This window comes from Thamnophis elegans, chromosome 4, assembly GCF_009769535.1.
Source record: "Thamnophis elegans isolate rThaEle1 chromosome 4, rThaEle1.pri, whole genome shotgun sequence".
NCBI lineage: Eukaryota > Metazoa > Chordata > Lepidosauria > Squamata > Colubridae > Thamnophis > Thamnophis elegans.
The window spans coordinates 140,641,012-140,665,069 of NC_045544.1; the positions used below are offsets into that span (position 1 = coordinate 140,641,012).

General features: G+C 45.3%; 2 protein-coding genes across 2 annotated transcripts in view; both read left to right on the plus strand.

Moving 5' to 3' along the window:
• Window positions 1–6,492, plus strand: part of TMIGD1 (transmembrane and immunoglobulin domain containing 1) — an 18,467-nt gene extending 11,975 nt beyond the window's left edge. Inside the window, exons 6-7 of the mRNA XM_032216560.1 lie at window positions 4,018–4,055; window positions 6,263–6,492. Of these exons, the coding sequence (XP_032072451.1) occupies window positions 4,018–4,055; window positions 6,263–6,266 (42 nt within the window). The 3' untranslated portion in view covers window positions 6,267–6,492. The remainder of the gene's footprint in view (window positions 1–4,017; window positions 4,056–6,262) is intronic.
• Window positions 6,493–18,332: 11,840 nt separating this feature from the next.
• The window catches only part of BLMH (bleomycin hydrolase), a 42,026-nt gene continuing 36,300 nt past the window's right edge, over window positions 18,333–24,058 (plus strand). The window contains exon 1 of the mRNA XM_032216676.1: window positions 18,333–18,423. Within this exon, the coding sequence (XP_032072567.1) occupies window positions 18,411–18,423 (13 nt within the window). The 5' untranslated portion in view covers window positions 18,333–18,410. The remainder of the gene's footprint in view (window positions 18,424–24,058) is intronic.

Here is a 24,058-nt window from a genome sequence, read left to right on the forward strand (position 1 = left end):
CGGAAGGATGGAAGGCTGAGTCAACCCTGAGCCGGTGAGATTTGAACAGCCGAACTGCAGAACTGCAGTCAGCTGAAGTAGCCTGCAGTGCTGCATTTAACCACTGTGCCACCTCGGTAGATAAATGGATGGATGGATCGATGGATCGATCGAGATAGATAGATAGATAGATAGATAGATAGATAGATAGATAGATAGATAGATAGATAATGTATGGGTAGATAAATAGATGGATGGATGGATGAATGGATGGATAGAGAGAGAGAGAGAGAGAGATTGATAGATAATGTATGGGTAGATAAATGGATGGATGGATGGATGGATAAGAATGGGCGTATAGATAGACAGAGCGATGGATGGATGGACAGATGGATGAGTTGATAGACTGACAGACAGATAAAGGCAGACAGACAGATGTGTAGATAATGATGGATGGATAAATAGGTAGGTGGGCAGGCAGACTGACTGATTCCTCTAATCAGCCACAGCTTTATGGGACTGAAATCTACACAAATTGTGGTAGGACTCAAAACAAAAAAAACGCACCTCCTGAGCTCTCCTTTATCGTAGCAGGCCTGGGCCATTCTTTCTACCGCCCAAAATTTAGCCTGGCATTGCAGGAGGCAGCCATGGGTGCCTGGGGTGTGTGTGAAGCAGTGAAAAGCCCGGGTGTGCTTTTCCCTGTTTTTAAGAAGTGGCCCCTTTCTAGCAAAAGGCGAAATTTCCTTCGGCCATAAATTCTATTATCGACCCTTTCGGCTGTCCAAATGTGACCCAGAAGTCCTGGGATGTCCTCCTTCCTTTCGAAACACGAGTCACTCCCAGAAAAAAATGCCAGAAAAAGGTTGGCAGGCGGTGCCGCTCTTGCGTGAATCCCACACACAAACACAAACACAAACACACACCCAGCAGGAAGGAGCCGTCATCCACCTCCTGGCCCCAGGCGGACTTCCTAATTGCTCCCCCACTTCCTGCCCAAATGCAGCACCTTCAAGGTAGACGAAGATGGGTTTGGTGCAATGGCTTCACATCTGCCTAACATCTGGGCGAAGGAGGGGCAGAGAGTGAGTGGCTTCCGCTCACTTCCTTTCCCCAGGGCCTTGGGCCAAAGGAAACTTATAAGCCTCAGATATTAATCTTTTTTAAAAAATTAACATATATAAGTATTTAATAAACAGTGTATTGCCTGGGTCATGTTACCTACACAGAATAATAGGTGGCTCAGTGGTTAGGACAGTGGTTCCCAAACTTGGCAACTTTAAGACTTGTGGACTCCAGCCAGCAGAGCTGGCTGGAGAATTCTGGGAGTTGAAGTCCACAAGTCTTAAAGTTGCCAAGTTTGGGAACCACTGGGTTAGGACACTGAGTTTGTCGATCAGAAAGGTTAGCAGTTCAGCAGTTCGAATCCCTAGCGCCGCATAACGGAGTGAGCTCCCGTGACTTGTCCCAGCTTCTGCCAACCTAGCAGTTCGAAAGCAGGTAAAAAATGCAAGTAGAAAAATAGGAGCCACCTTTGGTGGGAAGGGAACAGTGTTCCGTGCGCCTTTGGTGTTGAGTCATGCCGGCCACATGACCACGGAGACGTCTTCGGACAGCGCTGGCTCTTCGGCTTTGAAACGGAAATGAGCACCGCCCCCTAGAGTCGGGAACGACTAGCACATCTGTGCGAGGGGAACCTTTACTTTTAATATTCTTTACTTGCATGGAATAGCATTCCTCCAACTTCTAATTTCTACTTTTACTATCTAACCATTGGTAAAAAAATATATATCCAAAGTTAAAAAAATATTCTGCGTCTTCTTTATCTTTAATGTTAACCTACCCATTTCCGCACCATCTAATTTTTTTAAAATTATTATTCTATTTTCATCCGAAGGAGTTTCCTCGTTTTTCCAATGTTGTGCAAATATAATTCTCACTGCTGTCCAAAGACGCAGCATTGAATGTATATTTATTATATTTTTCTGACAAAATACCTAACAAAAATATTTCTTGGCTTTAAATCTATATGTTGCTTTACATTTTCTCTAACCCTGTATGCATTTTTGTCCATTTTTTTCTTTTCTTTTTATTTTTTTCCTTTGGGAAGTTCCACCACATATGGTGGTACGGTGTTAATCGTAAAGTTGGGCTTTTTCAGCATTTTGGCTCATGGAACGATTGCCAGGGGGAGGGGAAGAAAGGGAAATTATTCTGCCAAATTGATTAAAAATCCAGGCCAACACCCCGATCCTAAATGCACAAGCCCCCATTTCCCAGGGAGATGGGCAGTTTAGAAATAGGAAGTATATAAAAAAATTAATAACCTGGATATTGTGCCCGAGGAGTCATTCGTGGAGGGGAACCGGGCCGTTTCGAACCATGATAAAATTAAGGGGTCCTTAATGCTCTCTTGAGCTGGATTGTTTTCTTGCAGACGTTTCATGACCCATCTAGGTAATGGCATCAGAGCTTGTAAGGAGTGGGATTTGTAGAGTGGAGGAGAAGAAGGGCAGGGGGAGCAGGAAGATGAGGGGGAGGAGGAGGAAGATGACTGTGGGGTCCTTAATGCTCTCTTGAGCTGGATTGTTTTCTTGCAGACGTTTCATGACCCATCTAGGTAACGGCATCGGAGCTTGTAAGGAGTGGGATTTGTAGAGTGGAGGAGAAGAAGGGCAGGGGGAGGAGGAAGAGGAGGAGGAGGAAGATGACTGTGGGGTCCGTGGTGTTCTCTGAGCTGTATTGTTTCCTTGCAGCCGTTTCATTACCCAAACGAGGTTACATCCCGTGCTATTGATGTGTTTTATTTTATTTATTGAGTTTGTCACTTCAAGATGGCAGGAATAAGAATAAACATGCATAAGAACACAGGAAATGGGGACAAATAAATGGGGACAGTAGGCACGCTGGTGCGCTTATGCATGCCCCCTTTAAGGACCTTTTAGGAATGGGGTGAGGTCCATGGTGGACATTCTGAAGTTAAAATTTGGGAGATGTAGCAACGGAGTCAGGTAGAGCATTCCAGGCGCTGAGCCCTCTGTGGCCGAAGTCGTATTTTCTGCAATCGAGTTTGGAGTGGTTCACCTCGAGTTTGTATCTATTGTGCGCTTGAGCATTATTGCAATCGAAGCCGAAGTAGACTAGCATTGATGATGTTATTTAGTTTGGTAATGAAACGTCGGCAAGAAAACAAGCAAGCTCAGAGAGCACCAAGCACATTTCAACGCTGAGCTTCAAATATTCTCCTTTATTAGTATGATAAATAAATATTTTTTCTTTCTTTCTTTTTCTTTCTCTCTCACTCTCTCTGTATCACTTTCTGTCTGTGATTTTTTCTTTCTTTCTCCCTCTACCTTCCTTCCTTCCTTTTTCTTTCTCTCTCACTCTCTCTGTATCACTTTCTGTGATTTTTTCTTTCTTTCTCCCTCTACCTTCCTTCCTTTCTCCCTTTCTTTCTTTTTTTCTTTCTCACTCTCTCTGTATCACTTTCTGTCTGTCTGTTTTTTCTTTCTTTCTCCCTCTACATTCCTTCCTTCCTTTCCTTCTTTCTTTTTCTTTCTCACTCTCTCTATATCACTTTCTGTCTGTCTGTTTTTTTCTTTCTTTCTCCCTCTACCTTCCTTCCTTCCTTCCTTTTTCTTTCTCTCTCACTCTCTCTGTATCACTTTCTGTCTGTCTGTTTTTTCTTTCTTTCTCCCTCTACATTCCTTCCTTCCTTCCTTCCTTTTTCTTTCTCTCTCACTCTCTCTGTATCACTTTCTGTCTGTCTGTTTCTTCTTTCTTTCTCCCTCTACATTCCTTCCTTCCTTCCTTTCCTTCTTTCTTTTTCTTTCTCACTCTCTATCACTTTCTGTTTGTCTGTTTTTTCTTTCTTTCTCCCTCTACATTCCTTCCTTCCTTCCTTCCTTTCTTTCTTCCTTTCTTTCTTTCATACTCTTTCTTGTTTTTTTTTCACTCTCCTGCCTTCCTCATCCCCTTTTCCTTTTCCCCCTTTCCTTTCCTCTCCTTTCTCCATCTCTCCTTCACTTTTTGTGGTAGTGTTTCAAGAAAACCGATTCGCCGAGCCACACCGCCCTGTAAGTACTTCTGATGTTACTTCTTACTCGTGTCTTTCTCCGAAAACAAAATAGTTCAGGATAAATGTAATCGGACGCCAGGCGTCTCTATATTAGTCAGAAAGTGGAAAAAACAGATTCCTCTCTTAAGGCAGGCAGTCCTTGAATGAGAAGCCTTCCTTCAGCCATCGTTTCGAAATTGCAACGGCGCTTAAAAATAACTCACGGACGGTCCTCGCATTTACGACCGTCACAGCATTTCCCCCAAGGCCGCATGATCAAAATCCGAGTGTTTGCCATGTATTCACAGTAGAAGTGGTGGGGAACGAATTCCTGATGGCTGCAGCTTCCCAGGGTCACATGATGGACTCTTGCAATATTCCCAGCTGGGAAACCCAAGGGCCCTGTGACTTATTTTACAACAACAGGTAGTCCTCGACCTGTGACCGCAATTGAGTCCAAAATGTCTGTCGCTAAACCAGACGTTTGTTCAGTGAGTTTTGCCCCATATCCTGTATTGCCACAGCGGTTAAGGCTGGCGAGTTGATTTGGAGAGGTATCCTATACAGCCCATTGGGGCTGTTTTTCACCCTCTAGGCTCCAGAGGCTTTCCTGAAGGCTGGGGAGGGCAAAAACGGCCTCCCCCAGCCGTCCGGAAGGGTCAGAAATCAGCTGGCGGGCACGCACCTATGCGCTGGAGCTGACGGCTCGTATGCCGGCAGATATGGCTCTGCAGTGCCACCTGTGGCACACATGGCATAGGTTTGCCATCACGGGTCTAGACTCTAGTGTAACGAAAGGAAGGACCAGGGGAGACAGGATAGCAGTCTTCCCATATCTCAGGGGTTGCCCCAAAGAAGAGGGAGTCAAACTATTCTCCAAGGCACCTGAGGGCAGAACAAGAAGCAATGGGTGGAAACTAATCGAGGAGAGAAGCAACTTAGAACTGAGGAGGAATTTCCTGACAGTCAGAACAATTAATCAGTGGAACAGAAGTTGCCTCCAGAAGTTGTGAATGCCCCAAGACTGGAAGTCTTTAAGAAGATGCTGGATAGCCATTTGTCTGAAGCGGTATAGGGTTTCCTGCCTAGGCAGAGGGTTGGACTAGAAGACCTCTAGGGTGCCCTTCCAACTCTGTTATTCTATTCTATGAGTTGGAAGGGACCTTGAAGGCCTTCTAGTCCAACCCCCTGCTCAAGCAGGAGTCCCTCTACAATTCCAGACAAGTGGTTGTCCAATCTCTTCTTGAAAAGCTCCAGAGATGGGGAAGGAAGGAAGGAAGGAAGGAAGGAAGGAAGGAAGGAAGGAAGGAAGGAAGGAAGGAAGGAAGGAAGGAAGGAAGGAAGGAAGGAAGGAAAACAGAAGGGAGTTGGAACGGACCTTGGTGGTCTTGTATATCCAACCTTGTACCAGTCCAGACGAAGGGCTGTCCAGCCTCTTCTTGAAAACTTCCAGTAATGGAGCCTCCACAACTTCTGGTGACAAGCAGTTCCACTGGCTAATTGTTCTCACTGTCAGGAAATGTCTCCTCAGTTCTAAGTTGCTTCTCTCCTTGATTAGTTTCCACCCATTGCTTCTTGTCCTGCCCTCAGGTGCCTTGGAGAATAGCTTGACTCCCTCTTCTTTGGGGCAACCCCTGAGATATTGGAAGACTGCTATCCTGTCTCCCCTGGTCCTTCTTTTCATTAAACTAGACATACCCAGTTCCTGCAAATGTTTGTTCCTCTTCTCTGCACTTTTCCCCAAGTCTCAAACTCTTTTTAATGATGCATTGACCGACACTGTGTGCATTCTCCCAGGTGTGGCCATAACGGAGGCTTAATAAGTATGAAGCCCCTCCATTTTGGGGGGTGGGAGGTTGCGGCAACCCAACTTTTGCCATCGTTGTGTCCCCTCAACTACAAAATGAAATATTTGTTTGGCTCTCCGCCTCTTGATCGATGGACAGATTCTGTTTGAAATGCCGTTGCTACTAATTGTGTTCTTTTAGCTGCTTGGGGTTTTAATTTCCTGTTTGCTGCCCAGAGCCCGGCGTGAGATGGGCAGCCCTTATAAGCTGCTTTAATTAATTTCTGGTAGCGCCCCCCAATAAAAAACCATGGCTCTTAGCTCAGCCGGTGGTTCTACTGGCTGTATTTTTACCGGAGCACCTGGGAATCGATTCATTTTTGTTCCTTTTATTTATTGCCAATCGCAGTTATTTTGATACTTCTTTTTCTTTTTTTTAGGTAAAGGAATTCTTACTCCGGAGCAACCTCTTAGATGATCCGTGTGACTTCAGATGGCTAGTGCCGTTTTGATTTCGAACTTTAAATAAATCCAATGTACAACTTACCCATGTTCAAGCAACATTAACATTTAGAACTGATCCACTTTCAAGCGACAATAAAATGCACAGAATAACGGAGCTGGAAGGGACCTTGGAGGTCATCCAGTCCAACCCCTCCTGGCCCAAGCAAGAAACCCTACACCATTTCTGATAGATGTCAGTCCAGGCTCTTCTTGAAAGCCTCCAGGGATGAAGCTCCCACAACTTCCGAAGGCAACTTCTGTTCCATGGGTTGATGGTTCTCACTGTCAGAAAATTCCTCCTTATTTCCAGGTTGAATCTCTCCTTGGTCAGTTTCCATCCATTCTTCCTTCTCTGGCCTTCGGGTGCCTTGGAGAATAGCCTGACTCCCTCCTCTCTGTGGCAGCCCCTCAAATATTAGAAGATGCTCTCCTGTCTCCCCTGGTCCTTCTCTTCCCTAGACTAGCCAGACCCAGTTCCTGTAACCGTTCATCGTATATTTTACCCTCCAATCCCTTCATCATCCTGGTTGATCTTCTCTGCCCTCTTTCCAGAGTCTCCACATCTTTTTTATAATGTGGGTGACCAAAACTGGATGCAGGACTCTAGGTGTGGCCTTACTAGGGCTTTTTAGAGTGGTATTAGTACCTTCCTTGATCTTGATTGTATCCCTCTATTAATGCAACTTAGGATTGCGTTGGCTTTTTTGGCTGCCGCTGCACACGGCTAGCTGATAATTTATCCACCATTAAAACAGATGCTCCCTTTATTGGCTTAGTTCAGTTTTTCCTGACTGATGTGGACTAATCAGGCTTCAAAACCAGTTAAGTGAACAATGAACTGGCTTCCTTGTTTGCGCCAGGCCTCTGGCATTGACCCCTTTGAAGAAATACAGAGTTGTTAAAATGGGTTTGGTAATAACCGGCTGACTAAGGCAGCTCTAATGCTTTCTCACCCTGGAGGCTAATGAGGGAGAAATGGACACTCTCGGCCTCATTTGTGCGCCTGGCACGGACTGAAAAACTTGCCAGAATGTTTTTTTTGCCAAGAACTTCTTTTCACAATAGCAATAGCAGTTAGACTTATATACCGCTTCATAGGGCTTTCAGCCCTCTCTAAGCGGTTTACAGAGTCAGCATATTTGCCCCCACAGTCTGGGTCCTCATTTCACCCAGATAGATAGATAGATGATAGATAGATAGATAGATAGATAGATAGATAGATAGATAGATAGATAGATAGATAGCCATAGCAGTTAGACTTATATACCGCTTCATAGGGCTTTCAGCCCTCTCTAAGTGGTTTACAGAGTCAGCATATTTGCCCCCACAGTCTGGGTCCTCATTTCACCCAGATAGATAGATAGATGATAGATAGATAGACAGATAGACAGACGGGCAGATATAGATAGATAGATAGATAGATAGATAGATAGATAGATAGATAGATAGATAGATAGATAGATAGATAGATAGATGATGGATGATAGGTAGAGAGACAGAGAAAGACAGATGGCTGATAGATAGGATAAGAAGATTAGATAGATAGATAGATAGATAGATAGATAGATAGATAGATAGATAGATAGATAGATAGATAGATAGATAGATAGCAATAGCAGTTAGACTTATATACCGCTTCCTAGGGCTTTCAGCCCTCTCTAAGCGGTTTACAGAGTCAGCATATCCCCCCCACAGTCTCGGAAGGATGGAAGGCTGAGTCAACCTTGAGCCGGTGAGATTAGAACCGCCGAACTGCAGATAACAATCAGCTGAAGTGGCCTGCAGTGCTGCACTCTACCCACTGCGCCACCTCGGCTCTCAACACAACTGCAGTCTTCTGAATGTGCTGAGCTATGGATGCCTTTGGATCAGTGGTGGGCTCCTACCAGTTTGGACCAGTTTGGCCGAACCAGTAGTAGCTTGGCGGCTGGGTAGCTGGAACCGGCAGCGACCCAGACCTGCCACTCCCCCGAACTGGTTCTCCCGGTGGCATCGTAGGCGCCACCATCTTTGTTTTTTGCGCATGCGCAGAGCAATTTTAGTTGTACTGCACATGGACGGGCAATGCGCATCAAGTGTGCGTGGCGCATCCCTGAGCGAACCGGCAATAATCTCTGCTGGAGCCCACTCCTGATTTGGATGCTGCAGGAGACGAGGCATAGGCTTGAGTGACACGCACCTTTATAGCACTTATATACCGCTTTACAATGCTTTTCAGCCCTCTCTAAGCAGTTTACAGAGTCAGCATTTCCCCCCAAACATTCCAGGTCCTCATTATACCCACCTCGGAAGGACGGAAGGCTGAGTCAACCTTGAGAGTCAGCCTGCAATGCTGCATTCTAACCACTGCACCAACATGGCTTCCTTCCTTCCTTCCTTCCTTCCTTCCTTCCTTCCTTCCTTCCTTCCTTCCTTCCTTCCATCCTTCCTTCCTTCCTTCCTTCCTTCCTTCCATCCATCCTTCCTCCCTCCCTCCCTCCCTCCCTCCCTTCCTTCCTTTCTTTCTTTCTTTCTCCCTCCCTCCTTTCCCAAGCAATAGCCCAAAGACTTATATACCGCTTCACAGTGTTTTCTAGCCCTCTCTAAGTGGTTTTTGCAAAGTCAGCCTCTTGCCCACAACAATCTGGGTCCTTGTTTTACCCACCTCGGAAGGACGGAAGGCTGAGTCAATCTTGCGAGTCAGCCTGAAATGCTGCATTTTAACCACTGCACCAACATGGCTTCCTTCCTTCCTTCCTTCTTCCCTTCCTCCCTCCCTCCCTCCCTCCCTCCATTATACCCACCTCGGAAGGACAGAAGGCTGAGTCAATCTTGAGCCGGTCGTGATTGAGCCTCCTTCCAACAACATTCCTTCCTTCCTTCTTTCTTTCCTTCCTTCCTTTCCTCCCTCCGTCCCGCCTTCCTTCCTTTCTTGTCTTCCTTCCATCCTCCCTTCCTTCCTAAGCAATAGCCCTTAGATATGTACCGCTTCACGGTGCTTTCAAGCCCTCCCTAAGCGGTTTACAGAGTCAGCCTGTTTGCCCCCAACCCACCTCGGAAGGATGGAAGGCTGAGTCAACCTTGACTGGTCAGGATTGAACTTGCTGGCTGTGGGCAGAGTAAGCCTGCAATACTGTCTTCTAAGAACTGCAACAACATTCCTCCCTCCCTCTTTCCTTCCTTCCTCCCTCCCTCCCTTCCTCCCTCCTTTCTTCCTTGCACTCAATCCCGACAAGACCGAGTGGCTGTTGATGTTCCCTCCCAAAGATTGGCCAAGTATTCCATCACTCAGGCTGGGGGGGGGGGGTGAAAATTTACGCCCCTCAGACAGGGTTCGCAATTTGGGAGTCCTCCTGGATCCGCAGCTGACTTTACAACATTATTTGTCGGCTGTGACCAGGGGGACATTTGCCCAGGTTCGCCTGGTGCACCAATTGCGACCCTACCTGGATCGGGAGGCACTCAGAACAGTCACTCACGCCCTTGTGACCTCTAGGCTGGACTACTGTAACACGCTCTACATGGGGCTGCCCTTGAAGAGTGTTCGAAGACTTCATCTAGTCCAGAACGCAGCCGTGCGAGCGATTGTGGGTGCACCTAGGTACACCCACGTCACCTATCCTCCGCGAGCTGCACTGGCTACCTATTAGTCTCCGGACCCGCTTCAAGGTGCTGGTCGTTACCTATAAAGCCCTGCATGGCATCGGACCTGGGTACCTGAGACACCGCCTCCTGCCGATTACCTCTCTCAGACCGATTAGATCGCACAGGTTGGGTCTCCTCCGGATTCCATCCGCCAGCCAATGTCGGCTGGCGACCCCCCGGGGGAGGGCCTTCTCTGTTGCAGTTCCGGCCCTCTGGAACGAGCTCCCCGTGGAGATCCGGACCCTTACTACCCTCCTGGCCTTCCGCAAAGCCACCAAGTCCTGGCTGCTCCAGCAGGCCGGGGGGCTGTTGAAATACCCAGCCCCTCGGAAACTATGAATGTTGTGTATTTTAAACTGTTGTTTTGTCTATTTATCCCCTTCCCTTGTTTATTGTAAGCCGCCCGGAGTCCTTCGGGAGTGGGCGGCATACAAGACCAATAAACTACTACTACTACAACTACAACTACTACTACTTCCTCCTTCCCTCCTTGAGATTGAGATTTGAGTTTCATTAGATTTATATCCCTCCCTCCCTTCCTCCCTCCTTCCTTTCTTCCTCCCTCCCTTCCTCCCTCCTTTCTTCCTTCCTTCATTCCTCCCTCCCTCCCTTCCCAACAATAGCACTTCGACTAATATACCACTTGGCAGTGCAACAATCTGAATCCTCATTTGACCCACCTCTCAAGGGTGGGAGACTGAGTCAACTTTGAGCTGGTCAGGATTGAACTTGCTGGCTGTGGGCAGAGTCAGCCAGTAATACTGCCTTCTAATCATTGCACCACCGCAGCTTCCTTCCTTCCTTTCTTCCTTCCTTCCTCCTTCCTTTCTTCCTTCCTCCCTCCCTCCTTCCTTCCTTCCTTGAGATTTGAGATTTATTAGATTTATATTCCTCCCTCCCTTCCTCCCTCCTTCCTTTCTTCCTCCCTCCCTCCCTCCCTCCCTTCCTTCCTTCCTTCGTTCCTCCCTCCCTCCCTTCCCAACAATAGCACTTCGACTTATATACCACTTGGCAGTGCAACAATCTGAATCCTCATTTGACCCACCTCTCAAGGGAGGGAGACTGAGTCAGGATTGAACTTGCTGGCTGTGGGCAGAGTCAGCCAGTAATACTACCTTCTAATCATTGCACCACCACCGCAGCTTCCTTCCTTCCTCTCATTCCCATCTCCTCCCCCACACCCGCTTCCTCATTCCTCCTTCCGTCCCTCCCTCCCTTCCATAGAATCATAGAATAACAGAGTTGGAAGGGACCTTGGAGGTCTCCTAGCCCAGCCCTCTGCACAAGCAGGAGACCTTATAATATCATTCCAGACAAGTGGCCCCCCCATTCTCTTCTCAGAAACCTCCAGGAATGGAGCACCCACAACTTCCGGTGGCAGGCTGTTCCACTGGTTAATTGTTCTCACTGTCAGGAAGTTTCTCCTCAATTCCAAGTTGTTTCTCTCCGTGATTGGTTTCCATCCATTGCTTCTTGTCCTCCCTTCGGGGGCTTTGGAGAACAAGTTGACCCCCTGTTTTGGGGGGCAGGCCCTCCAATATCGGAAGACTGCTATCATGTCACCCCAGTCCTTATTTTCATTAATCTAGACATACCTAATTCCAGCAACCATTCTTCGTATGCTTTATTACTTCCAGTCCCTTAATCCTCTTCGTTGCTCTTCTGTACTGCTGTAAAATGGCTTCTACTGTACAGACCAGTGGCATTGCCATGATAACGGCTTCACAATACTCCACAGGGGGGCTCCCTCTGGTAAGAGGGAAAATCTAAGATTAGAAATTATGTTTGGTCCAGACATTTTCTCCCTTATAAATAAATACCCGGTAACATCGGTGTCAGGGTTGCAAATAACATCCAAAATTAAATCAGAGTCCCAGGCAAAGGATTCCTCAAAGTCCCAATTGATGAAGAGAGCCATATTGGCACATCTGGGAAAACCTGAATCTGAAAGCCTCCCGGTTTTCCCCACCCAGTTGAAAGGTCAAGATCTTGCCATCCCCACACCCACCAGCCCATCCCATGGTCCACTCTCCCACTGCCACGCTGGCAGCTCTACCCATCCAGTTCCGGTCAGGTGCAGAGGTGCAGATACAAAGGATGACCTTGGCTTTGGAGAAAGAATGTTGTTATGGCTACCTATCATCTAACTCCGTATTTTCTCACAATAGGGAATGCCTAGTAGAAGAATAGAAAGTATGGCAGGCCACAGATCCCAAAGAAAAAATGGCTTCTTTACAAGTGATCCATGGAAATGCAGCGTCTTCTTGCCCCATCCTGTCCTGGGTCTACTCGGGAACAATTTGTTCTCCTGGACCAGGTAAACGTCGACCAATAACAAATGCAGGTTAAAACAGCTTGCCCTGCATCGTGGTGGCGATGCTGTAAATTTAGTTTTCTGTCCCGATGAACAAAAGCTAGGAAGACCAAAGGTGGATCTTGCAAGATAGTTATCAGCAGGAAATACTCCTACCGGCATAAGGAATGTTACCCAAGTTGTGTCAAAAGATGGATGTCAAACAGGAAGAGCGAATCACACCAGGGGTGGGATTGGAAAATTTGAGCAACCAGTTCTCTGCTCGGTTCAGAGGTGGGTGCCTGCCAGTTCGCACCAGTTCGATAGAACCGGTTTGTCAAATCTACCGAACCGGTTAGAAGAGGTTCCACCAGTGGACCCGGAAAGCAGGCCACACCTACAGAAGAGGTTCCAAAGATTTTTGAAATCCACCACTGACAGACACACACACACACAAACACACACACAGACTCACACAGAGAGAGAAAGAGAAAGAAAGGAAGAAATAAATAAAGAAAAAAAGAAGAAAAAGAAAGAAAACGTGAGAGAGAGATGAAAGAAAAAAAGGAAAAAGGGACAGAGAGACAAAAGGAAGGAAAGAGAGAGAGAGAGAGAGAGAGAGAGAGAGAAAACACATGGCCGGCAAGCCACTCCCACAAAGGAGGCCACACCCACAGAGTAGTTTCGAAAAAATTTTAAAACCCACCACTGGCCCGGTTGCTGGGTGGGCGTGGCCATGGGGGCGTGGCCTATTCTGCATCCTCATGGCGCGGGGAGGGCCGATTTTGCTTTCTTTGAGCCTCCCGGAGGGTGAAAACAGCTTCCCGCAGCCTCCGGTGTGTTTCCGGACTTCCAGGAGGCCTGTTTTTCGTCCTTCCGGAGCCTCTGCAAGAGCCTTGCATTTACCTGGCATGATGAACAGGCCACGTTGAGACTCCTGGGAGGGGAGGGGCGGGCGGGGCCAGCCTGTTCTTGCAACCACCGGTTGGGTGAACCGATACGAACTGGCTGAATCTCCCACCCCTGGCAGTCATCCCAACACAAGAAAGGAAGATGGGAACTGGAATTCTGGGAGTTGAAGTCCACCTGCCTTAAACATGTCAACGTTGAGAGACAATACTAAAAGTGTTTTTAAGTTAAATAAGTAACATTTTAAAAAAGGAAGATGATGAGTCTACGGGGAAAGTGAGAGACTGGGAGAAAGATGGGATGTGGCAGCTCCCTGCGTCCTGATTAACAGCCTTGAATATTTAGCCAGAAGTTCAAAGATTCTAATCTGGGAATTGCTTATCCCTGAGCAAATCAAAATAACCCTCAATTAAATCTGAAGGAGGTAAATAATATAGGTTCTTTTTCCCACTTGGAAGCCAGAATGAATCCTAGGGGAATGATTCCAGGCAAGGAAACACTTAGGAGCAGGAAAAACAACCTGTACCATCTTCCCCTTCCTGCTCCATCCACAGCGTTGATGGGACTTGGAGTCCAAGACTGGCTTATAGAATTCATAGAATCCTAGGGCTGGAAGGGACCTTAAGAGACCTTCCTTCCTTCCTTCCTTCCTTCTTTTCTTTCTTTTCTTTCTCCCTTTTTTCTTTCTTTCTCTTTCTTCTTTTCTCTTTCTTTTTCTTTTCTTCTCTTTCTTTCTCCCTCCCTTTCTTTCTCTTTCTTCCTTCCTTTCTTTCTTTATTTTCTTCCTCTTACTCCTTCCTTCCCTTTCTTTCTTTCTTTTTCTCCCTCTCTCCGTCCCTTCCTTCTTTCCTTTCCTGTCTCTTCCTTTCCTTTACTTCCTCTTGCTTCTTTCTTTCCTTTCCCTTCCTTCCTTCCTTCTGTTTCCCTTTCTCTCCTTTCCTCCTCTCCTTCCTTTCTTCTTTACCCTTTCCCTCTTTCCTTCTTCCTCCCTTCCTGAACCATACAAGCATAGAACTGGAAGGGACCTTGGAGGTCTTCTAGTCCAGCCCCCTGCTCAAGCAGGAGTACCTATACCATTTCAGATAAGTGACTATCTCTTTTTTAAAAAATCTCCAATGATGGAGCACCCACAACTTCTGGTGGCAAGCTGTCCCACTGGTTAATTGTCCTCACTGTCAGGAAGCTTCTCCTTAGTTCTAGGTTGCTTCTATCCTGGATTAGTTTCCATCCATTGTTTCTTGTCCTGCCTTCAGGGGACAACAGGTAGCCCTCCCCTTCTCCTCTGTCAGCCCCTGAAGTAGAGTAACAGAGTTGGAAGGGACCTTGGAGGTCTTCTAGTCCAACCCCCTGGGGCCTAGGCAGGAAACCCTATACCGTTCCAGACAAATGGCTATCCAACATCTTCTTAAAGACTTCCAGTGTTGGGGCATTCACAGCTTCTGGAGGCAACTTCTGTTCCACCGATTAATTGTTCTGTCAGGACAATTAGTTCCAGGTTTCTATTCCCCTTGATTAGTTTTCATCCATTGCCCTTCCTTCCTTCCTTCCTTCCTTCCTTCCTTCCTTCCTTCCTTCCTTCACTGTTCCACTGATTCATTGTTCTCACTGTCAGGAAATTTCTCCTCAGTTCTAAGTTGCTTCTCTCCTTGATTTCTTTCCATCCATTGCCCTTCCTTCCTTCCTTCCTTCCTTCCTTCCTTCCTTCCTTCCTTCCTTCCTTCACTGTTCCACTGATTCATTGTTCTCACTGTCAGGAAATTTCTCCTCAGTTCTAAGTTGCTTCTCTCCTTGATTTCTTTCCATCCATTGCCCTTCCTTCCTTCCTTCCTTCCTTCCTTCCTCCCTCCCTCCCTCCCTCCCCCCTTCCTTCCTTCCTTCCTTCCCTTTTCCACTGGCTAATTGTCCTCACTGTCGTGAAATTTCTCCTCAGTTCTAAGTTGCTTCTCTCCTTGATTAGTTTCCACCCATTGCCCTTCCTTCCTCCCTCCCTCCCTCCCTCCTTCCCTCCCTTCCTTCCACTGTTCCACTGATTCATTGTTCTCACTGTCAGGAAATTTCTCCTCAGTTCTAAGTTGCTTCTCTCCTTGATTTCTTTCCATCCATTGCCATTCCTTCCTTCCTTCCTTCCTTCCTTCCTTCCTTCCTTCCTTCCTCCCTCCCTCCCTCCCTCCCTCCCTTCCTTCCACTGTTCCACTGATTCATTGTTCTGACTGTCAGGAAATGTCTCCTCAGTTCTAAGTTGCTTCTCTCCTTGATTACTTTCCACCCATTGCTTTTTGTTCCACTACCCTCAGGTGCCTTGGAGAATAGCTCGACTCCTTATCCAGCCTTATCCAGCCTCTTCTTGTAGGAAGGCAACTTGCTAGCCCTTCGTTTGGAATACGGATATATGCCACGTGCTGCCGGCCTTGGTAGAAACACCCATGCAGAGAGGTGCATTTGCAAAGGGAGAGGCCGCAGGAGAGGAAAGGTTGCCCTGTTCTCAGAAATCGTACTTCATGCTGGGTGGAGAAGAACAATCATTCACAGCCATAAAGGCCATAATAATGTTGCTTCACATTCCCAAGGCGCAGCGCAGGCAACGGGTGGAAAAACCTGATTGGTTTGCAAGGGGTGTTAGGGCAGTTCCAGCTTGGGAGGGTGTGTGTGGTGCGTTTTCTCTGAAACCTGCTTCAGAAGGTGACCTCGAGGTCATTTAGACTGACCCGCTGCTCGCTGCTCGGCGTGTTTATTTCACAAAATGCCCCCATTCTTATTCTACAGATGGACAAGCAATGCCAAATGTTAGGGCAGTGTTTCTCAACCTTGGCGACTTTAAGTCCTGTGGACTTGAACTCCCAGAATCCCCCAGCCAGCATAGCTGGCTGGGGGATTCTGGGAGTTGAAGTCCACAGGACTTAAAGTCGCCAAGGTTGAGAAACACTGTGTTAGGGTGTCTTTTATACCTTTCATTCAAATCTTGGGGAATGAAACCACTTTGGGAAAATGGTTTTGAAAAGTGGTGCTGGGAAGCCACATAAGTAAACAATTTAAAAGTCAAAAAACGTAAACACACCGAATGAATAAATGACTTCCGAGCAGTCTTTTCAAAACCGCCTCTCTTCTAAGCATGCGTTTTAAATAATTAAATTTAATTAAATTTAAATTTAATTTAATGTTTGTTTGTTTTTTAATTTCTTTTCTGAAGCTCTCAAATTGATGCAGGCAGGCAGCCCCAGGGCGAAGGATCATGATTGGGAACAGAAATCCTTTTGCAAGCAAGAAATCGTTAAGCTATCTGGGTGAATTTGGGCCAGTCTCCCTTTCCCAGCCCACCTCGCAGGATGGTTGTGCTTGGGAAAACAGGAGAAGGGAGGAGGATTAGCTTTCTTCACCACCTTGCATTATTGGTAAAAATAATGAAGGTGGGAGACAGATAAATAGATAGACTGATTGGATGGCTGGATGATGGATAATGGATAAGAGTTAGTGAGAGATGATGGATGGATGATAGATAGATAGATAGATAGATAGATAGATAGATAGATAGATAGATGGATGAATGGATGGATGGATGGATTGTAGATGGATGGATAGATGGGTAGATGGATGGATGGATGGATGGATGGATGGATGGATGGGTGAGTGGGTGGATGAATGAATGGATGGGTGGATGGATAAATAGATAGATAGGTAGCTATAGATAAATAGATAGATAGATAGATAGATAGATAGATAGATAGATAGATAGATAGATAGATAGATAGATAGATAGATGTAGCGAGAGAAGATGGATGGATGATAGATAAATAGATGGATGGATGGATGGACAGATGAATGGATGGGTGGATGGATGGATTGTAGATGGATGGATGGATGGGTGAGAGGGTGGATGAATGGATGGATGGGTGGATGGATGAATAGATAGATAGATAGATAGATGTAGCGAGAGAAGATGGATGGATGATAGATAGATAGATGGATGGATGGACAGATGAATGGATGTGTGGATGGATTGTAGATGGATGGATGGATGGATGGGTGAGAGGGTGGATGAATGGATGGATGGGTGGATGGATGAATAGATAGATAGATAGATAGATAGATAGATAGATAGATAGATAGATAGTGAGAGAAGATGGATGGATAGTAGATGGATGGATGGATGGATGGATAGACAGACAGATAGCATTAGTGAGAGATGATGGATGGATGACTAGCGTGCTTCTGAGCATGTTCAGAGTGCTTTCTGCCTCTAGCCCGCTTGCGGGTGAGGCAGGGGGGATAAGAACCCTAAAATAGACACCCCCCCAAAAAGAGAGCCTAAAAATCTTCCATCTGCTCCAAATTTGAGTTTTCATCCCAATTTAAATCAGTCCCCCCACCCCCCCCCCGCCAAATTGGCTGCTATAAAATTATTTTTTAAAATCTGGTTGATAGATAGATGGGTGGCTGGCTGGCTGGATTGTAGATGGATAGATGGATGGATGGATAGATAGATAGATAAGAGTTAATGAGAGGTGATGGATGGATGATAGATAGATGGGTGGGTGGCTGGATGGATTGTAGATGGATAGATGGATGGATGGATAGATAGATAGATAAGAGTTAATGAGAGATGATGGATGGATGATAGATAAGATAGGTGGCTGGCTGGCTGGCTGGCTGGATTGTAGATGGGTAGATGGATGGATGGATGGATGGATGGATGGATGGATGAATAGATAAGAGTTAATGAGATATGGTGGATGGATGATAGATAGATAGATAGATGGATGGGTGGGTGGATGGATGAATGGGTGGATGAATGGATGGTAGATGGATGGATGGATGCATAGATGGGTGGTACTGCAGAGATAATGGGTGGATAGAGATGGATGGAGAGAGAGAGGGAGGAAGGGAGGGGGAGGGAAGCAGGCATCCTTAGGAACCCCTTTTAGATCTGCTCACCAACAACCCTGCTTCGCCCAGCAGATCCCCCGGGTTGATCCTTTTCCCCTCCCCAACTTACTCCCTCCCTGTTGCCTTTGCTGGCAGCATCCCAACCCTTTCCCCCCGCCCTGGAGAAAATCGCGCGCGGGCCCTTTAAGAGCCGCCCCGCCCTTTCCGTCCCTCCCTCCGTCGCGAAGCCGGAGCGCGCCGCGCGGCCAGGATTGACCACCGCCGCCCCCCGTCGCGGGGCCACTTCCTGCTTCCGAGGCTATATAAGCGCCGCTTCCGGCGCCGGGCTGGTTGGCGGCGAGGCGGCAGCAGCGGCGGTTCTGCCCGGAGGGCTCGCGATGTGCGTCCCAGGTGCGTTGCCATGGGGACGGCGGAGGGAGGGGGGGCGACGCCGGGGTTGCTATGGGGACGGCCGTTGGCGGGCGAGGGCTCATCCCGATAAAAGGGGGGGGGGGCGAATGACCACCGTGCTTCTGAGCATGTTCAGAGTGCTTTCTGCCTCTAGCCCGCTTGCGGGTGAGGCGGAGGGGGGGGGGCGCTAAGAACCCTAAAAATAGACACCCCCCCAAAAAAAGCAGAGCCTAAAAATCTTCCATCTGCTCCAAATTTGACTTTTCACCCCAATTTAAATCAGTTCCCCCCCCCACAAAAAAATTGGCTGCTATAAAATGGGGGGGGGAAATACTTCAACTCCCATAATCCCCCAGCCAGCAAAGGATTCTGGGAGTTGAAGCCCCCCCCCCCAAATCCCTTAAATCAACCAGATTTTTTTAAAAAATAATAATTAACCCCTAAATTTGGGGTGTGTTTTTTTGGCAGGCACAGTTTTGGGGTGCAGCAAAATGGAGGTAATTTGAGGGGAGGGGAGGGGGGGGCGGCTCAACGGAAGGATTTGGATGCCGTCCCAAAATTAGGGGCCGTATTGATGCCGATGGCAGGGGAAAAAATAATACATAAAATGCACAATACAGGCAGTCCTCGACTTACAACCGTTCGTTTAGTGACCGAAGTTGCAAGGGCACTGGAAAAAAAGTGGCTTGTGTCCATTTCCCCCCGTTTCCCACCATTGCAGCATCAAAATTCAGACCCTTGGCCACTGATTCATATTTACGACGGTCTGCTGCTTCCCGGGAGTCACGTGATCCCCTTTTGCGACCTTTTGACAAGCGAAATCAAGGGGCAAGACAGATTCGCTTAACAACCATACTGCTAATTTTAACAGCTGCAGTGATCCACTTAAGAACTCTGGCAAGAAACAGTCATGAAATGGACCAAAACTCACTTAACCAATGTCTCACTCAACAACATGAGTTTTGGGCTCGGTTGTGGTCATAAATCAAGGACTGCCTGTATATAAATGTGCAATGGGTGGTGTGTGTGACATCTCTACGGTCCTCCTTCAATTTCTGGGGCTGTGAAATTGTTCCCCAAAAGAATGAGAATCATGCATTAAATTCCATAAATTCTTTCTTTTATTATCCTCTTTGGACCCATCACTCCCCTCCCAGAAATCTGGGGAGCAAAATAATAGCAGTAGACTTATATACCGCTTCATAGGCCTTTCAGGCCTCTCTAAGCGGTTTACAGAGAGTCAGCATATCGCCCCCACAGTCTGGGTCCTCATTTCACCCACCTCGGAAGGATGGAAGGTTGAGTCAACCCTGAGCCAGTGAGATTTGAACCGCTGACCTGCTGATCTAGCAGTAGCCTGCAGTGCTGCATTTAACCACTGCGCCACCTTGGCTCTAAATAAAATAAGAACATGCCACTCTTGACTCAGGCAATTCGTATTCAGAATATTCAGTTTGACGGGTGGCTTTTAAAACTACGTCCCGTGCTAGCTAGAATTACGCATGTACAAAATTGGAAAAATGGAAGTGCACCTTTCCGATGAAATGGTAATAAAAGAAAATATTAGAGTGTTCCCAAAATGGACAGGTGGAACTTAAAGATAAAGGAGAAACAGAATATCACTCAATATGGGACTTACGGTATAAATGGCTAGATAATAGGTGCAGGGATTAGAAAATTAACAATGAAGGAAGATTAACAAAATAGAAATAAATACAGGTATAAAGATATACATAAGAATATACATTGTGGTCAATAGTATTATCAGACTAAACACGATGATAGATTAAAATGTATATAGAGCGATAAAGGTATAGAGTGTTATGGTACAACTATGGAAGTAATGGATATAAATTATGTTGTACAATGTGTATTTAAAAAGAGAAGATACTATATGATTAAGAGAATAACGGTTATGATTAGGGTTTACAGATACAGATATATGTATGTATGTATGTATGTATGTGTGTGTATATATGTGTGTATGTGTATATATATATGTGTGTGTGTATGTATGTGTATGTATGTGTATATATATGTGTGTGTGTATGTGTATGTATGTGTGTGTGTGTGTGTGTGTGTGTATGTATGTATGTATATGTATATATATATATATATTTAAAGTCACAACCCCTGGTATGCCCAAATATGGGAGGAAGGTCACACTTCCACTCTCTGTCCTTCGGCTCGTCACAAGAGACCATCCAGACAGAAACCCAATATTTTTTACTGTTGCCTTTTTGTTACATTTGTTATATTTATGCTGATAAATAAATAAAGGGAGACTAGTATAGATCTATTTCAAGCTATTTAGCTCTCATCAGCTAGCCATACCCTTGCTGGGAATCGAAATAGAGCACAGGTTCGATTCCCAGCAAGGGTATGGCTAGCTGATGAGAGCTAAATAGCTTGAAATAGATCTATACTAGTCTCCCTTTATTTATTTATCAGCATAAATATAACATATATTATATACATATAACATATAACATATAACATATAACATATAACATATATATATATATATATATATATATATATACACAAACACACACATACATACATATATATGTTTTTATTTTTATTTGTGCTGATAAATAAGCAGTTAGCTTCCTCCCATAATTGGGGCTTACCAGGGGTTGTGACACTAAATATATACATACATACATACATACATACATACATACATACATTAAAAGGACAACCTACCGCTGTTGCAAAATTGAAACTGTGATGTAGAATAAAGGAAAATGTACAATAAAAACATTTTTTTAAAAACAACAACAACTATATCCCATGCTTTTTCCATGTATATTTTACGGTTTGCAATGTGTTTTTCCCAATATTCTGATAAAAGAGAATATTGGTTGCTCAGGGTTGAACTGTGGGCTATCTCTAAGCTTGGAGGTTTTCTTGCAAGCGTTTCACAACCCAAACTAGGTAACGTCATCAGTGCCACTTTTGGGCTGGTTTCATTTTTTTTTTACTCTTCAAATCGGTCGTGTTGGTAAGAAGGGACAACACCTCTGTAAGTTGGAGAGGCGGATAATAAATATTTTGGGAATCGCTCTTTGTTATTTTCCCGCTTTTTAAGAGCTTGCACACAAAGGGAGTGTGACACGTAAGACAATCCAACAATCAGCGGAAGCAACCCCTGAAAGCGAGAATCGACGTGGGTAGCTGGAAGGTGGGGCCACACAAAACCACATTTTAGCCCCACGGCTGTACGTTAAACCCTCGCCCGCAAGAGAATTAAGATTTCTCAACCAGCTTGCAAAGTCTTTGTTGCGATACCTTTGAGAATTCACCCGGGGCATTTCCTCTCTGTAAGCAGTTAACCAGCCAGCCATCTCGAGATCAGGAATATTTTCCCAAAACCCTGCCTGACGTGGCTTATCATCATCATTATTATTATTGTACAATTGTATCACAGCGGCCAGTTGTTTCGCCGGATTTGGCATTGGTTACTAGTCGGGCCCCACCCAGGGGCCTAGGACGTCGTAACATATTTTCGTAATATGCGTGCAGATCCAAGCAGTGCGGCTTTTTGCATTTGGCTGATGGTGATTTTGTCAATTTTTAACTGTTTTAAATGTAATTCCAGTGCTTTTGGAATAGCACCCAGTGTGCCAATTACCACTGGAATTACCACTGCTGGTTTGTGCCATAGTCGTTGAATTTCGATTTTTAAGTCCTGGTATCTTGCGATTTTTTCATGTTCCTTTTCGGCGACCCTGCTATCACCTGGTATTGCGATGTCTATGATTGTGACCTTATTTTTCTCAACCAGTGTGATGTCTGGTGTATTATGCGCCAGTATTTTGTCGGTTTGTATACGGAAATCCCACAAGATCTTGACCATCTGATTTTCGGTGACTTTTTCAGGCTGATGTTCCCACCAGTTTGTTGCTGTTTTAATATTATAATTTTTGCACAAATTCCAATGGATCATTTGTGCTACTGAATTGTGCCGCAATTTATAATCAGTCTGCGCGATTTTTTTACAGCAGCTGAGTATGTGATCAACAGTTTCATCAGCTTCTTTGCAAAGTCTGCAATTGGCATCATCAGAGGATTTTTCAATTTTGGCCTTAATGGCATTTGTGCGGATAGCTTGTTCTTGCGCAGCCAGGATTAGTGACTCTGTTTCTTTCTTTAATGTACCTGTTTTTAGCCATAACCAAGTTTGTTCACTGTCCACTTTATCTTTATTTTTTCCAGAAATTGTCCATGCAGTGCTTGTTCTGCCAACTCTCCATTCTTGATTTTATCACATCTTTTCTGTATTCTTGTTTTGTCTGTTGGGCCTTCAGTAGATTTTTGTTCTTTACTTCGATTAATAGATGTTCTTGGGTGTCTTTTAAATAATCAGCCAGTGCATGTTTTTCTTCTTCAACTGTTTGCTTCACTTGTAATAATCCTCTGCCACCTGATTTTCGGGGCAGATATAGTCTATCAGTATCACCACGTGGATGTAAACTGTAGTGCATTGTCATTAGTTTCCTGGTTTTTCGGTCCAAAAGGTCCAAATCAGCTTGTGTCCAGTTGACTATGCCAGCTGTGTATCTTATAACTGGTATTGCCCAGGTATTTATGGCCTTGATTGTATTTCCACCATTCAATTTAGATTTCAAAATTTTCCTAAATCTGTTGGTGTACTCTCGCCTGACAATAGTTTTTACTTCTCCATGCTTGATGTTATCCAACGGCAGAATGCCTAAGTATTTGTAGGCTTCATTTTCTTTGCATTTAATTAGTTGGCCATTGGGCATTTCAATTCCCTCAGATGCAGTGATTTTGCCCCTTTTTATGGATACAGTGGCGCATTTTTCCATGCCAAACTGCATTGAAATATCGGTGCTGAATACTCGGACTGTATTTGTCAATGATTGGATTTCTATTTCTGACTTTCCATAGAGTTTCAAATCATCCATATATAGTAAATGCGAAATTTTTTCAGCTTTTTGGCTGTTTGGTAGCCTAATTTCATTTTTTTTAAGATTACTGATAGTGGGATCATTGCGATGATGAAGAGAAGAGGTGAAAGTGAATCACCCTGGAAAATTCCTCGCTTGATATTAACCATTCCGTAGCTCTCATTCCCTACTGCCAACTCAGTTCTCCATTGTTTCATTGCCTTTTCAGTAAAGGATGTAATATTTTTGCTAATGCCAGTTGTTTCTAAGCATTTTATGATCCAACTATGTGGCAGTGAGTCAAATGCCTTTTTGTAATCAATCCAGACCATATTCAAGTTCGTTTTTCTGTTCTTACAATTTTCTAATATCATTTTATCAATTAGAAGCTGATCTTTTGTGCCCCTGCTCCTTCTTTTGTTGCCTTTTTGCTCTACTGGCAAGATGTTGTTTGTTTCCAAATAATCCATCATGTTATCTGCAATAATGCCTGTGAGTAATTTGAAGGTTGTTGGTAAGCATGTTATTGGTCTATAGTTTTCAGGTGTTGTTCCTTTAGTTGGATCTTTCTGAATCAAGTATGTTTTTCCAGTTGTCAACCATTCATCAATTTGGCCCTTTTGTAAAATTTCATTCAGTTGCCTGGCCAATATTGCATGTAAACTGGTCAGATATTTGAGCCAGAAACCATGTAATTGGTCCTTTCCAGGTGATGTCCA